The 14916-nt window shown below is 43.9% G+C and overlaps 1 protein-coding gene across 1 annotated transcript in view; it reads right to left on the bottom strand.

Moving 5' to 3' along the window:
• Nucleotides 1-14916, bottom strand: part of UMODL1 (uromodulin like 1) — a 251656-nt gene that overhangs the window by 223210 nt on the left and 13530 nt on the right. The window contains exons 3-5 of the mRNA XM_073669337.1: nt 11699-11820; nt 4182-4368; nt 3648-3779 (exon numbers count right to left, since the gene is read on the bottom strand). Of these exons, the coding sequence (XP_073525438.1) occupies nt 3648-3779; nt 4182-4368; nt 11699-11820 (441 nt within the window). The remainder of the gene's footprint in view (nt 1-3647; nt 3780-4181; nt 4369-11698; nt 11821-14916) is intronic.

Here is a 14916-nt window from a genome sequence, read left to right as displayed (position 1 = left end):
ATGTTGAGAAGGCCGAACTTTTTAATTCCTATTTTGCATCTGTTTTCTCTCAGAAAGAAAATGTAACATCAACTGATCTTCACTGTCCTTTTAAAGGAATAGAGGAATCCAAGTTATCAGTAAACAGAAAGATTGTGAGGGAATATTTAGCTAACATAAATGAGTTCAAGTCTCCAGGTCCAGATGAATTACACCCCAGAGTACTGAAGGAGATTGTAGAAGAAATTTTAGAACCACTCTCCATAATCTTTGAAAATTCTTGGAGAACAGGAGAAGTCCCAGAAGACTGGAGAAGAGCAAATGTTGTTCCTATCTTCAAAAAGGGGAAGAAGGTGGACCCAGGGAACTATAGGCCGGTGAGTCTGACTTCTATACCAGGAAAGATCTTTGAACAAATTATTAAACAACATGTATGTAAGTACATGGATAAGAATGAAGTGATTAACCAGAGTCAGCATGGGTTTGTAACTAACAAGTCATGTCAGACTAACTTAATTTCCTTCTATGACAGAATCACTGACTGGGTGGATCAGGGAAATGCTGTAGATATAGTATATCTTGACTTCAGCAAAGCATTTGACAAAGTATCTCACATCATCCTTATTGAAAAAATGACCAAGTATGCAATGGACCAGGCAACTGTTAGGTGGATTCATAACTGGCTTAGTGATCGGACTCAAAGGGTGGTTGTAAATGGCTTCACATCCAGCTGGATGAATGTCTCAAGTGGGGTACCACAGGGCTCCGTCCTGGGACCTGTATTGTTCAACATCTTTATCAATGATTTAGATGAAGGAATTGAGGGTAAACTGATTAAATTTGCTGATGACACAAAGCTAGGAGGGATAGCTAATACTAGAGAAGAGAGAGAGAGGATTCAAAAAGACCTAAATAAACTGGAGCAGTGGGCAGCAACCAACAGAATGGTTTTTAACAGGGAAAAATGCAAAGTACAACATCTGGGCAATAAAAATGAAAAAAGCATATACAGAATGGGAGGAATAGAGCTAAGCAACAGTACATGTGAAAAAGACTTAGGTATACTAATAGATCATAGACTGAACATGAGTCAACAGTGTGATGCAGCAGCAAAAAAGGCAAATACAATTCTGGGATGTATTAACAGAAGCATACAGTCTAGATCACATGAAGTCATTATCGGTCTTTACTCCTCTTTGGTCAGACCTCATCTGGAATACTGTGTACAGTTTTGGGCACCACATTTTAAAAAAGACATCGACAAACTGGAGCAAGTTCAGAGAAGAGCGACCAGAATGGTGACTGGTCTGCAAACCATGTCCTATGAGGAACGGTTGCAGGATTTGGGAATGTTTAGCTTGCAAAAAAGAAGACTGAGAGGAGACTTAATAGCTGTCTACAAATATGTCAAGGGCTGTCACATTGTAGAAGGATCATCTTTATTCTCATTTGCACAAGGAAAGACTAGAAGCAATGGGATGAAACTAAATGGGAGGAGACACAGATTAGATATTAGAAAAAACTTTTTGACAGTTAGGGTGATTAATGAGTGGAACAGGCTGCCACGAGAGGTGGTGAGTTCCCCTTCAATGGACGTCTTCAAACAGAGGCTGGACAGACATCTGTCTGAGATGATCTAGTGAATCCTGCTTTGAGCAGGGGGTTGGACCAGATGACCCAGGAGGTCCCTTCCAACTCTACCATTCTATGATTCTATGATTCTAGTCACCGGAAATGGTCTTCACTTCACAGGTGTGCCCTGTCAGGTTTAATAAGTGGGATTTCTTGCCTTATAAATGGGGTTGGGACCATCAGTTGTGTTGTGCAGAAGTCTGGTGGATACACGGGTGATAGTCCTACTGAATAGACTGTTAGAATTTGTATTTTGGCAAGAAAAAAGCAGCTAAGTAAAGAAAAAAGAGTGGCCATCATTACTTTAAGAAATGAAGGTCAGTCAGTCCGAAAAATTGGGAAAACTTTGAAACTGTCCCCAAGTGCAGTTGCAAAAACCATCAAGTGCTACAAAGAAACTGGCTCACATGAGGACCGCCCCAGGAAAGGAAGACCAAGAGTCACCTCTGCTTCTGAGGATAAGTTTATCCGAGTCACCAGCCTCAGAAATCGCAGGTTAAGAGCAGCTCAGATTAGAGACCAGGTCAATGCCACACAGAGTTCTAGCAGCAGACACATCTCTTCAACAACTGTTAAGAGGAGACTTTGTGCAGCAGGCCTTCATGGTAAAATAGCTGCTAGGAAACCACTGCTAAGGACAGGCAACAAGCAGACGAGACTTGTTTGGGCTAAAGAACACAAGGAATGGACATTAGACCAGTGGAAATCTGTGCTTTGGTTTGATGAGTCCAAATTTGAGATCTTTGGTTCCAACCACCGTGTTTTTGTGCGATGCAGAAAAGGTGAACGGATGGACTCTACATGCCTGGTTCCCACCGTGAAGCATGGAGGAGGAGGTGTGATGGTGTGGGGGTGCTTTGCTGGTGACACTGTTGGGGATTTATTCAAAATTGAAGGCATACTGAACCAGCATGGCTACCACAGCATCTTGCAGCGGCATGCTATTCCATCCGGTTTGCGTTTTGTTGAACCATCATTTATTTTTCAACAGGACAATGACCCCAAACACACCTCCAGGCTGTGTAAGGGCTATTTGACCAAGAAGGAGAGTGATGGGGGGCTACGCCAGATGACTTGGCCTCCACAGTCACCAGACCTGAACCCAATCGAGATGGTTTGGGGTGAGCTGGACCGCAGAGTGAAGGCAAAAGGGCCAACAAGTGCTAAGCATCTCTGGGAACTCCTTCAAGATTGTTGGAAGACCATTTCTAGTGACTACCTCTTGAAGCTCATCAAGAGAATGCCAAGAGTGTGCAAAGCAGTCATCAAAGCAAAAGGTGGCTACTTTGAAGAACCTAGAATATAAGACATATTTTCAGTTGTTTCACACTTTTTTGTTAAGTATATAATTCCACATGTGATAATTCATAGTTTTGATGCCTTCAGTGTGAATGTACAATTTTCATAGTCATGAAAATACAGAAAAATCTTTAAATGAGAAGGTGTGTCCAAACTTTTGGTCTGTACTGTATATATTATCTATCATCTATCTATTATCTATCTATTATCTATCTATTATCTATTATCTATCTATCTATTATCTATTATCTATCTATCTATTATCTATCTATCTATCTATTATCTATCTATCATCTATTATCTATCTATTATCTATCTATTATCTATTATCTATCTATCTATTATCTATCTACTATCTATCATCTATCTGTCTATTATCTATCTATTATCTATCTATTATCTATTATCTATCTATTATCTATCTATTATCTATCATCTATTATCTATCTATTATCTATCTATCATCTATTATCTATCTATTATCTATCTATTATCTATTATCTATCTATCTATTATCTATCTGTCTATTATCTATCTATTATCTATCTATTATCTATTATCTATCTATTATCTATCTATTATCTATCATCTATTATCTATCTATTATCTATCTATTATCCATCTATCTATTATCTATCTATCTATTATCTATCATCTATTATCTATCTATCCTTCTGTCCCTCTATCGTTCCATCTTGCCATCCACAGTTGGACCCTACATCGCGGTTCGGGGTTACCTGGTTGTGCTGTGATTTGCTGCACGGCCTCGGAACGATTCTTGTTTCTGCAGTTGTAGGATCCCTCCACATTAATACATTCTTGATAGGATAAGCAGCTGCTGAGCTCTGGATAATGGCATTCATTTACGTCTGGTGAGTCAAGGACATTACATATATAAATTATCTGCTGAGTGTAACACTTGCCCATTTGCACAATTTATCCCCCCCAAAAAATAACATTTTCTTTAAACAGACAATCAAATGCAATGAAAGTGTGAAATAACCTGGATAGTGGTCGACGCTCCACTGCTCTGACACAAAGCTCCAAATCTCCAGCTTGGCAGAGTTACATAACACAATTCTGACTGAATGCAGCCTCCACTAGGGGGAGCTCAGGACCTTCCTGTATACAATTTATTATTGAACTTGTAAGTGTTCTTTAGCTCCCTCTAGTGGTGGCTGCAGGCAGTGATAATTGGATTATTTAACTCTTCTACGGCCACCCAAAATCTATGGAAGATTGTTTAAAACTGAACGTCTCATAGTAATTACCATTTATCTCGATGCTGATTACTTCTGGTAAACGAATCACAATGTTGTCGAGCATCGCAGCAATATTCATCAGTGGAAGCGACTCATTAATCCCAATGAGGACAGAGGACACAATGGAGAAGGTCCCTGCAGACTTGGTGGAAATGTGGAACACGTCTGCCTCTAGTGGCCAAAACTGCCCAGTTACCTGAAAGCATTCATGTATTAATATTGGTATTATGTGGTGACAGTTATTAGTTAGGAACCGAAAGTTCTCTAACACTTCCTGGATACTGGATAATTCTTCATCGTAAGCAGTATTATAGTAGTTATATTCATGTACATAGTGGCAGTATTATAGTAGATATATTCTTGTACATAGGGGCAGTATTATAGTAGTTATATTCATGTACATAGTGGCAGTATTATAGTAGTTATATTCTTGTACATAGGGGCAGTATTATAGTAGTTATATTCTTGTACATAGGGGGCAGTATTATAGTAGTTATATTCATGTACATAGTGGCAGTATTATAGTAGTTATATTCTTGTACATAGGGGCAGTATTATAGTAGTTATATTCTTGTACATAGGGGGCAGTATTATAGTAGTTATATTCATGTACATAGTGGCAGTATTATAGTAGTTATATTCTTGTACATAGGGGCAGTATTATAGTAGTTATATTCTTGTACATAGGGGGCAGTATTATAGTAGTTATATTCTTGTACATAGGGGCAGTATTATAGTAGTTATATTCTTGTACATAGGGGGCAGTATTATAGTAGTTATATTCTTGTACATAGGAGCAGTATTATAGTAGTTATATTCATGTACATAGTGGCAGTATTATAGTAGTTATATTCTTGTACATAGGAGCAGTATTATAGTAGTTATATTCTTGTACATAGGGGGCAGTATTATAGTAGTTATATTCTTGTACATAGGGGCAGTATTATAGTAGTTATATTCCTGTACATAGTGGCAGTATTATAGTAGTTATATTCTTGTACATAGGAGCAGTATTATAGTAGTTATATTCTTGTATATAGGGGGCAGTATTATAGTAGTTATATTCTTATACATAGGGGCAGTATTATAGTAGTTATATTCCTGTACATAGTGGCAGTATTATAGTAGTTATATTCTTGTACATAGGAGCAGTATTATAGTAGTTATATTCTTGTATGTATGAGCAGTATTATAGTAGTTATATTCTTGTATATAGGAGCAGTATTACAGTAGTTATATTCTTGTATATAGGAGCAGTAATATAGTAGTTATATTCTTGTACATAGGAGCAGTATTATAGTAGTTATATTCCTGTACATAGGGACAGTATTATAGTAGTTATATTCCTGTACATAGTGGCAGTATTATAGTAGTTATATTCTTGTACATAGGGGCAGTATTATAATAGTTATATTCTTGTACATAGGAGCAGTATTATAGTAGTTATATTCTTGTACATAGGGGCAGTATTATAGTAGTTATATTTTTGTACATAGGAGCAGTAATATAGTAGTTATATTCTTGTACATAGGAGCAGTATTATAGTAGTTATATTCTTGTACATAGGAGCAGTAATATAGTAGTTATATTCTTGTACATAGGAGCAGTATTATAGTAGTTATATTCCTGTACATAGGGACAGTATTATAGTAGTTATATTCCTGTACATAGTGGCAGTATTATAGTAGTTATATTCCTGTACATAGGGACAGTATTATAGTAGTTATATTCCTGTACATAGTGGCAGTATTATAGTAGTTATATTCTTGTACATAGGAGCAGTATTATAGTAGTTATACTCTTGTACATAGGAGCAGTATTATAGTAGTTATATTCCTGTACATAGGAGCAGTATTATAGTAGTTATATTCTTGTACATAGGAGCAGTATTATAGTAGTTATATTCTTGTACATAGGAGCTGTATTATAGTAGTTATATTCTTGTACATAGAGGGCAGTATTGTAGTAGTTATATTCTTATACATAGGGGGCAGTATTATAGTAGTTATATTCTTGTACATAGGGGCAGTATTATAGTAGTTATATTCTTGTACATAGGAGCAGTATTATAGTAGTTATACTCTTGTACATAGGAGCAGTATTATAGTAGTTATATTCCTGTACATAGGAGCAGTATTATAGTAGTTATATTCTTGTACATAGGAGCAGTATTATAGTAGTTATATTCTTGTACATAGGAGCTGTATTATAGTAGTTATATTCTTGTACATAGAGGGCAATATTGTAGTAGTTATATTCTTATACATAGGGGCAGTATTATAGTAGTTATATTCTTGTACATAGGGGCAGTATTATAGTAGTTATATTTTTGTACATAGGAGCAGTATTATAGTAGTTATATTCTTGTACATAGCAGCAGTATTATACTAGTTATATTCCTGTACATAGGAGCAGTATTATAGTAGTTACTAGATGGTGGACCGATTCTAATGCATCGGGTATTCTAGAATAGGTATGCGGCCGACGGGGCGCAATTAGCAGAGCGGCGTTTAAATTTGGCGCCCAAATCGCTGATTGGTCGCGTTCGGCAGCCGCGACCAATCAGCAAAACGGTGTTTAAATTTGGCGGCAATATCGGTAATTGGTCGCGGGCGGCGGCCGCGACCAATCTGCGAACCGTGTTAGTGAGGACTGGAGAGCGTGTTTAAATTTGGCACCAAAATCGCTGATTAGTCGCGACCAATCAGCAGAGCGGTGTTTAAATTTGGCGCCAATACTGCTGATTGGTCGCGGCCGCCGACCGCGACCAATCAGCAGAGCGATGCAGAGCGGGGTTTAAATTTGGCCCCAAAGTCGCTGATTAGTCGCGTCTGACGGCCGCGACCAATCAGCGATTTTGGCGCAAAATTTAAACAACGCTCTGCTGATTGGTCGCGGCCGTCAGACGCGACTAATCAGCGACTTTGGGGTCAAATTTAAACCCCGCTCTGCATCGCTCTGCTGATTGGTCGCGATCGCCGGCCTCGACCAATCAGCAGAGCGTTGTTTAAATTTGGCGCCAATCTCGCTGATTTGTCGCGGATGGCGGCCGCGACCAATCAGCAGAGCGGTGTTTAAATTTGGCGCCAAAATCGCTGATTGGTCGCGGGCGGAGGCCGCGACCAATCAGCGGACCGTGTTAGTGAGGAATGGAGAGCGTGTTTAAATTTGGCACCAAAATCGCTGATTAGTCGCGACCGCGACCAATCAGCAAAGAGGTGTTTAAATTTGGCGACAATACTGCTGATTGGTCGCGGCCGGCGACCGCGACCAATCAGCAGAGCGATGCAGAGCGGGGTTTAAATTTGGCGCCAAAATCGCTGATTAGTCGCGGCTGAAGGCCGCGACCAATCTGCAGAGCGTTGTTTAAATTTGGCGCCAATACTGCTGATTGATCTCGGCCAGCGACCGCGATCAATCAGCAGAGCGTTGTTTAAATTTGGCGCCAATCTCGCTGATTGGACGCGTCTGGCGTCCGCGACCAATCAGCAGAGCGTTGTTTAAATTTGGCGCCAAGCTCGCTGATTGGTCGCGGCTGGCGTCCGCGACCAATTAGCACAGCAGTGTTTAAATGTGGCGGCAAAATCGGTGATTGGTCGCGGCCGCTATTTAAATGTGGCGCCCAAATCGGTGGTTGGTCGCGGGCAGCGGACGCGACCAATCAGCATCGCGGTGTTTAACTTTAGCGCCAAGATCACTGATTGGTCGCGTGCGGAGAGCGTGACCAATCAGCGAATCGTATTGGTGAGGAGCGGGGAGCGGAATCGTATTAGTGAGGACCGAGGAGCGCCGCTGCCTGTGCGGGTACTTCTGCTGCGAGAACCCGGGACATGAGCGACTGCTCGCAGCAGAAATATCCCGACCCGCAGCGCCGCTCCCCGGTCCTCCCTTCACACCCTAGCCGCTGATCTCTCCACAGTATCCGCATGGTGTTACAAAGGTCCGGACATTTGTGTTAAAAATCGCTGATTGGTCGCAGGCGCTGTCCGCGACCAATCACCGATTTGGGCGCCAAATTTAAATATCGGTCGCGACCAATCACCGATCTTGGCTCCACATTTAAACACCGCTGTGCTGATTGGTCGCCGACGCTGGGCGCGACCAAGCACCGATTTGGGCGCCACATTTAAATAGCCTCCGCGACCAATCAGTACAGCGGTGTTTAAATGTGGAACCAAGATCGGTGATTGGTCGCGGCCGATATTTAAATTTGGCGCCCAAATCGGTGATTGGTCGCGGCCAGCGCCAGCGACCAATCAGCGATTTTTAACACAAATGTCCGGACCTTTGTAACACCATGCGGATACTGTGGGGACATCAGCAGCTAGGGTGTCAAGGGAGGACCGGGGAGCGGCGCTGCGGGTCCGGATACTTCTGCTGCGAGCGCCGCCTCAAGTCCCTGGTTCTCGCAGCGGAAGTATCCACACAGGCAGCGCCACTCCCCGGTCCTCCCTTCACACCCTAGCCGCTGATGTCCCCACAGTATCCGCATGGTGTTACAAAGGTCCGGACATATGTGTTAAAAATCGCTGATTGGTCGCTGGCGCTGGCAGCAACCAATCACCAATTTGGGCGCCAAATTTAAATATCGGACGCGACCAATCACCGATCTTGGCTCCAGATTTAAACACCGCAGTGCTGATTGGTCGCGGCTGATATTTAAATTTGGCGCCCAAATCGGTGATTGGTCGCGGGCAGCGCCGGCGACCCATCAGCGATTTTTAACACAAATGTCCGGACCTTTGTAACACCATGCGGATACTGTGGGGACATCAGCGGCTAGGGTGTGAAGGGAGGAGCGGGGAGCGCCGCTGCGGGTCCGGATACTTCTGCTGCGAGCAGTCGCTCATGTCCCGGGTTCTCGCAGTGGAAGTATCCGCACAGGCAGCGGCGCTCCCCGGTCCTCACTAATACGATTCCGCTCCCCGCTCCTCACCAATACGATTCGCTGATTGGTCGAGCTCTCCGCACGCGACCAATCAGTGATCTTGGCGCTAAAGTTAAACACCGCTCTGCTGATTGGTCGCGGCCGCTGCCCGCGACCAATCATCGATTTGGGCGCCAAATTTAAATATCGGCCGCGACCAATCGGTACAGCAGTGTTTAAATGTGGAGCCAAGATCGGTGATTGGTCGCGGCCGATATTTTAATTTGGCGCCCAAATTGGTGATTGGTCGCGGGCACCGCCAGCGACCAATCAGCGATTTTTAACACAAATGTCCGGATCTTTGTAACACCATGCGGATACTGTGGGGACATCAGCGGCTAGGGTGTGAAGGGAGGACCGGGGAGCGACGCTGCGGGTCGGGATTCTTCTGCTGCGAGCGCCCGCTCATGTCCCGGGTTCTCGCAGCGGAAGTATCCGCACAGGCAGCGCCGCTGACATCCATGCGGCAAGGGCGTGAAGGGAGGACCGGGGAGCGGCGCTGACATCCAACTGGTCCCGGCCGCTATTTAAATGTGCCGCACAAATCGTTGATTGGTCGCGGACTTGGCCCGCGACCAATCACTGATCTTGCGGCCAAAGTTAAACACTACTGTGCTGATTGGTCGCGGACGCTGCCCACGACCAATCACCGATTTGGGCGCCAAATTTAAATATCGGCCGCGACCAATCACCGATCTTGGCTCCACATTTAAACACCGCTGTGCTGATTGTTCGCGGCCGATATTTAAATGTGGCGCCCAAATCTGTGATTGGTCACGGGCAGCGTCGGCGACCAATCAGCACAGCGGTGTTTAAGTTTTGCGCTAAGATCAGTGATTGGTCGGGTCCGAAGACCGCGACCAATCATCGAATCGTCTTGGTGAGGACCGGGGAGCGGCGCTGCCTGTGCAGGTACTTACGCTGCGAGAACCCGGGACATAGCGGGCGCTCGCAGCAGAAGTATCCCGACCCTCAGCGCCGCTCCCCGGTCCTCCCTTCCGCATGGAGGTCAGCGGCGCCGGCGGTCCTTCCGCTGATACCGGCCGGGAGATGAGCGCCTCGCGCCGCTCATCTCCCGGCTGCATCTCCGTCCCGCAGATGAGTCCGGCGGTCGGGTTCCTTCTGCTGTTGCCGGCCGGGAGATGAGCTCCTCGCGGCGCTCATCTCCCGGCTGCATCGCCGCTCAGCTCCGTCCCGCAGATGAGCCGCTAACGGCCGCCATCTTTTTTCAGAAATCCCGCGGTGCTGATTGGCCGCTGCCGGACCAATGAGCGACGCGGGATTTCCTGGACAGACAGACAGACAGACAGATAGACAGACAGACGGGATAAGACAATTATATATATAGATATTTTTGTACATAGGAGCAGTATTATAATAGTTATATTCCTGTACATAGGGGGCAGTATTATAGTAGTTATATTCTTGTACATAGGGGGCAGTAGTATAGTAGTTATATTCTTGCACATAGGAGCAGTATTATAGTAGTTATATTCTTGTACATAGGAGCAGTATTATAGTAGTTATATTCTTGTACATAGGAGCAGTATTATAGTAGTTATATTTTTGTACATAGGAGCAGTATTATAGTAGTTATATTCTTGTACATAGGAGCAGTATTATAGTAGTTTTATTCTTGTACATAGGAGCAGTATTATAGTAGTTATATTTTTGTACATAGGAGCAGTATTATAGTAGTTATATTCTTGTACATAGGGGGCAGTATTATAGTAGTTATATTCTTGTACATAGGGGCAGTATTATAGTAGTTATATTCCTGTACATAGGTGCAGTATTATAGTAGTTATATTCTTGTACATAGGGGCAGTATTATAGTAGTTATATTCTTGTACATAGGAGCAGTATTATAGTAGTTATATTCTTGTACATAGGGAGCAGTATTATAGTAGTTATATTCCTGTACATAGTGGCAGTATTATAGTAGTTATATTCTTGTACATAGGGAGCAGTATTATAGTAGTTCTATTCTTGTACATAGGGGCAGTATTATAGTAGTTATATTCCTGTACATAGGTGCAGTATTATAGTAGTTATATTCTTGTACATAGGAGCAGCATTATAGTAGTTATATTCTTGTACATAGGGGGCAGCATTATAGTAGTTATATTCTTGTACATAGGGGGCAGTATTATAGTAGTTATATTCCTGTACATAGGGGCAGTATCACAGTAGTTACATTCTTATACATAGGGGGCAGTATTATAGTAGTTATATTCTTGTACATAGGAGCAGTATTATAGTAGTTATATTCTTGTACATAGGAGCAGCATTATAGTAGTTATATTCTTGTACATAGGAGCAGTATTATAGCAGTTATATTCTTGTACATAGGAGCAGTATTATAGTAGTTATATTCTTGTACATAGGGGCAGTATTATAGTAGTTATATTCCTGTACATAGGTGCAGTATTATAGTAGTTATATTCTTGTACATAGGAGCAGTATTATAGTAGTTATATTCTTGTACATAGGGGGCAGTATTATAGTAGTTATATTCTTGTACATAGGGGTAGTAGTATAGTAGTTATATTCTTGTACATAGGGAGCAGTATTATAGTAGTTATATTCTTGTACAAACCATTGAGTGTAACAATTTGGTGTGATTAGCGAGACCTTCATCCAATTGGATCAGCTGTTTATAGCCCATTTTTATGACGATTGTACCATTGTACCAATATTTCATTGTGTTCCTGTCTAGAGCTAGAATAAAAAAAATTGAAGTTAGAAATTTATAAATGGTTGAGGATAATAATATAATAATAATTTTTATTTATATAGCGCCAACATATTCCGCAGCACTTTACAATTAAGTAGGGACATATACAGACAATATAAACAATACAATATATCATATTTCAACAGTTACAGGAGGCGTGAGGGTCCAGCTGCTCGCAAGCTTACAATCTATATGGAAATGAGGGGACACAATAGGTAGAACATGGTCATCAGCCAGTATCTGTCTGTTTAAGTGCAGTTACCGTGTGCTATTTGGTGCATGGAGGATGTGGAGACAGATGAATAATCAGGAGCAGATAAGGATTAACATTTAGGAGGGAACAGGGGAGAGTTGGGTTAGTTAGTTGAGATGGTAGGGTTGTCTAAACAGATGTGTTTTTAAAGCGCACTTGAAGACATGGGGACTAGATATTAGTCGGATCGTTTGGGGCAGTGCATTCCAGAAAACTGGCGCGGCACGAGAGAAGTCTTAGAGACGGAGGTGTGAGGTTCGGATTAAGGAGGATGTTAGTCTTAGATCAGTGGAATGGAGCGCAAGAGAGGGGTGATAGACAGAAATGAGGAATTAGATATAAGGTGGTGCAGGACTGTAGAGAGATTTGTGGGAGTGAGTGATGAGTTTGTATTGTATTCTGTGGTGAATGGGTAACCAGTGCAATGACTGGCACAAGGTAGAGGTGTTGGTGAAGCGGCCTGAGAGAAATACGACCCTGGCTGCTGTATTTGTGACGCCTCAAAGCCTTCTGTAAGCCCCTTACCCTGGGAGATGGGGGACTCGGAGTCGGGTCCTGTGATGGAGAGATGGGGTGCAGCCGTGGCCCGGACCCGCTCCGTGCTCAGGGCCGTCACATTAAAAAAGGATGGTGTGGGCTTATCCGGGTTGAGTGGCTGATTACGACTACGCCACCTGTGGCACCTGGTGAAGGCCACCAGCGCCGCTGCAGTCCGCTGAGGCCTGGTGTTCTGGCAGCCGACGTTGTTACTACTCCCCACAGGCGGAGCAGGGCCTCAGGGCAGAGAGACAGGAGGACGGGGGTAGTAGTCTAGAAAGTCTGCGTAGCGCGGTGTAGCGCAGAATAAAGAGTCCGGAGGCCATAGGGGTGAACTTCCAAGGCTTTACTCACATAAGAGATGGCAGAAGGAAGGCGACTCCCTGCTCCTCGCGGAGTTCTGCAGTCACCAGAGACGAAGGGGGTCCGACAACCTCCGAGTAAGTCCAGTGTTCAATCAGGACCCTGCACCAGAGTGTTCCTAAACTACAGACCGGGTCCTTTCCTGTCTGTGTGTGTGTAGATAGGCCGGGTCTCCCTCTGAATTCCTCTCAGAAAAAGGGCACGGGTGGCAGCTCCGCTTCTTCCGATACCCGGGGGGGATCCTCAAGGCCTAACGGGCTTTCCCAACCAGGAAGTGGAGTAGCAAGGTCGGGGGCCGGTACCCCTCTTGCAGCCGGAATCCCTCTGAATAGATCAGGTTGGCGAGGACAGGTGGCGTACACTGCTCCGTCTGCATCCTCCCCGGGACCCATTCGCGGTGGAGCTACACTCTTAAGCTCCGGGCCTTCTTGGTCATGGTCCTTGACCGGGCTGAGACATACATTATCTGCAGCCTGCCCCTCGACCCAAGGCCAGGGTACGAGGGCCGTGTCTCCGTCCTCTGCAGGCCCACACAGGATCCACGCTCAGTGAGGGAGATCACAATCAATGACAGTCAAAAGAACACCAACGAAAAAGGACCAAGAATCAAGATGGCTATGTATTAAATATGAAATTTAAAGTGTCACTAAAATGTGAGTCCTCCACCCTCGCCCACTAAAATGGTTCCCCTAACTCTTGGTTCCCCAGTCTCCCTGTAACCAGGAGGGCAGCACCTAGTGCATTCTAGCCCCCTCTGGTGGAGAAATGTGGTGTTGGATGTGGAGGTGGAGTCCTGACCATCACACTGTTCTTACCTCAGAGGAGGAACACTACACTCCATTAGAGAAGTGCAGTATCCTTGTGGCGGTCGAACCCTCAGAGGCACCACACATTCAGATGGGATTGGAGAGGAGAGAGTTTGTTTAGAGGGAGACCGGTTAGAAGAGAGTTGAAGTAGTCCAGACGAGAGTGAATAAAAGTAACAGCAAGAGTTTTTGCAGTATTAAAGGTGAGAAAAGGTTGGATTCTGGAGATGTTTTTAAGATGCAAGTGACATGAGCGAGTGAGTGATTGTATTTGGGGAATAAAGGAAAGTTGTGTGTCAAATATGACTCCAAGACAGCAAGCTTGCTGCTTAGGAGTTATGGTGGCACCACCCAAGGAAATTGAAAAGTCAGGTATAGGTAGGTTAGTAGAGGGAGGAAAAACAAGGAGTTTTGGAGAGATTCAGTTTCAGATAGAGGGAGGACATGATGTTAGAGACAGCGGAGAGACAATCACTGGTATTTCATATTAGAGTGGGGGTGATGTCAGGTGAAGAGGTATATAGTTGGGTGTCATCAGCATAGAGATGATACTGAAAACCAAATCTGCTGATGGTTTGTCCAATAGGGGCAGTATACAAGGAGAAGAGGAGGGGACCTAGGACTGATCCTTGTGGAACTCTGATAGTAAGGGCAAGATTAGAGGAAGAAGAGCCGGCAAAAGATACCGTGAAGGAGCGGTCAGAGATAGGAGGAGAACCAGGAGAGAGCGGTGTCCTTGAGGCCAATAGAGCGGAGCATAGTGAGGAGGAGCTGGTGATCCACAGTGTCAAAAGCGGCAGAGAGATCCAGGAGAATCAGCAGGGAGCAGTGACCATTAGATTTAGCTGTTATTAGATCATTAGAGACTTTAGTGAGGGCAGTTTCAGTACAGTGTGAGGAGCAGAAACCAGATTGTAGAGGGTCGAGAAGAGAGTTATCTGAGAGATTGCGGATTTGACAGGAGTGTACCAGGCGTTCCAGCAGTTTAGAGATGAAGGGAAGATTTGAGACCGGTCTGTAGTTAGCAGTGCAGTTCTGGTCAAGGGATGGCTTTTTCAGTAAGGAGGTTATGATGGCATGTTTGAATGAAGAGGGAAAAGGTACCCGAAGAAAGAGAGAGG

This window comes from Phyllobates terribilis, unplaced genomic scaffold (assembly GCF_046119375.1).
Source record: "Phyllobates terribilis strain yellow unplaced genomic scaffold, ASM4611937v1 Scaffold_2__4_contigs__length_985480577, whole genome shotgun sequence".
Classification (NCBI taxonomy): Eukaryota; Metazoa; Chordata; class Amphibia; order Anura; family Dendrobatidae; genus Phyllobates; species Phyllobates terribilis.
This window is presented reverse-complemented; position numbering and strand designations above follow the sequence as displayed.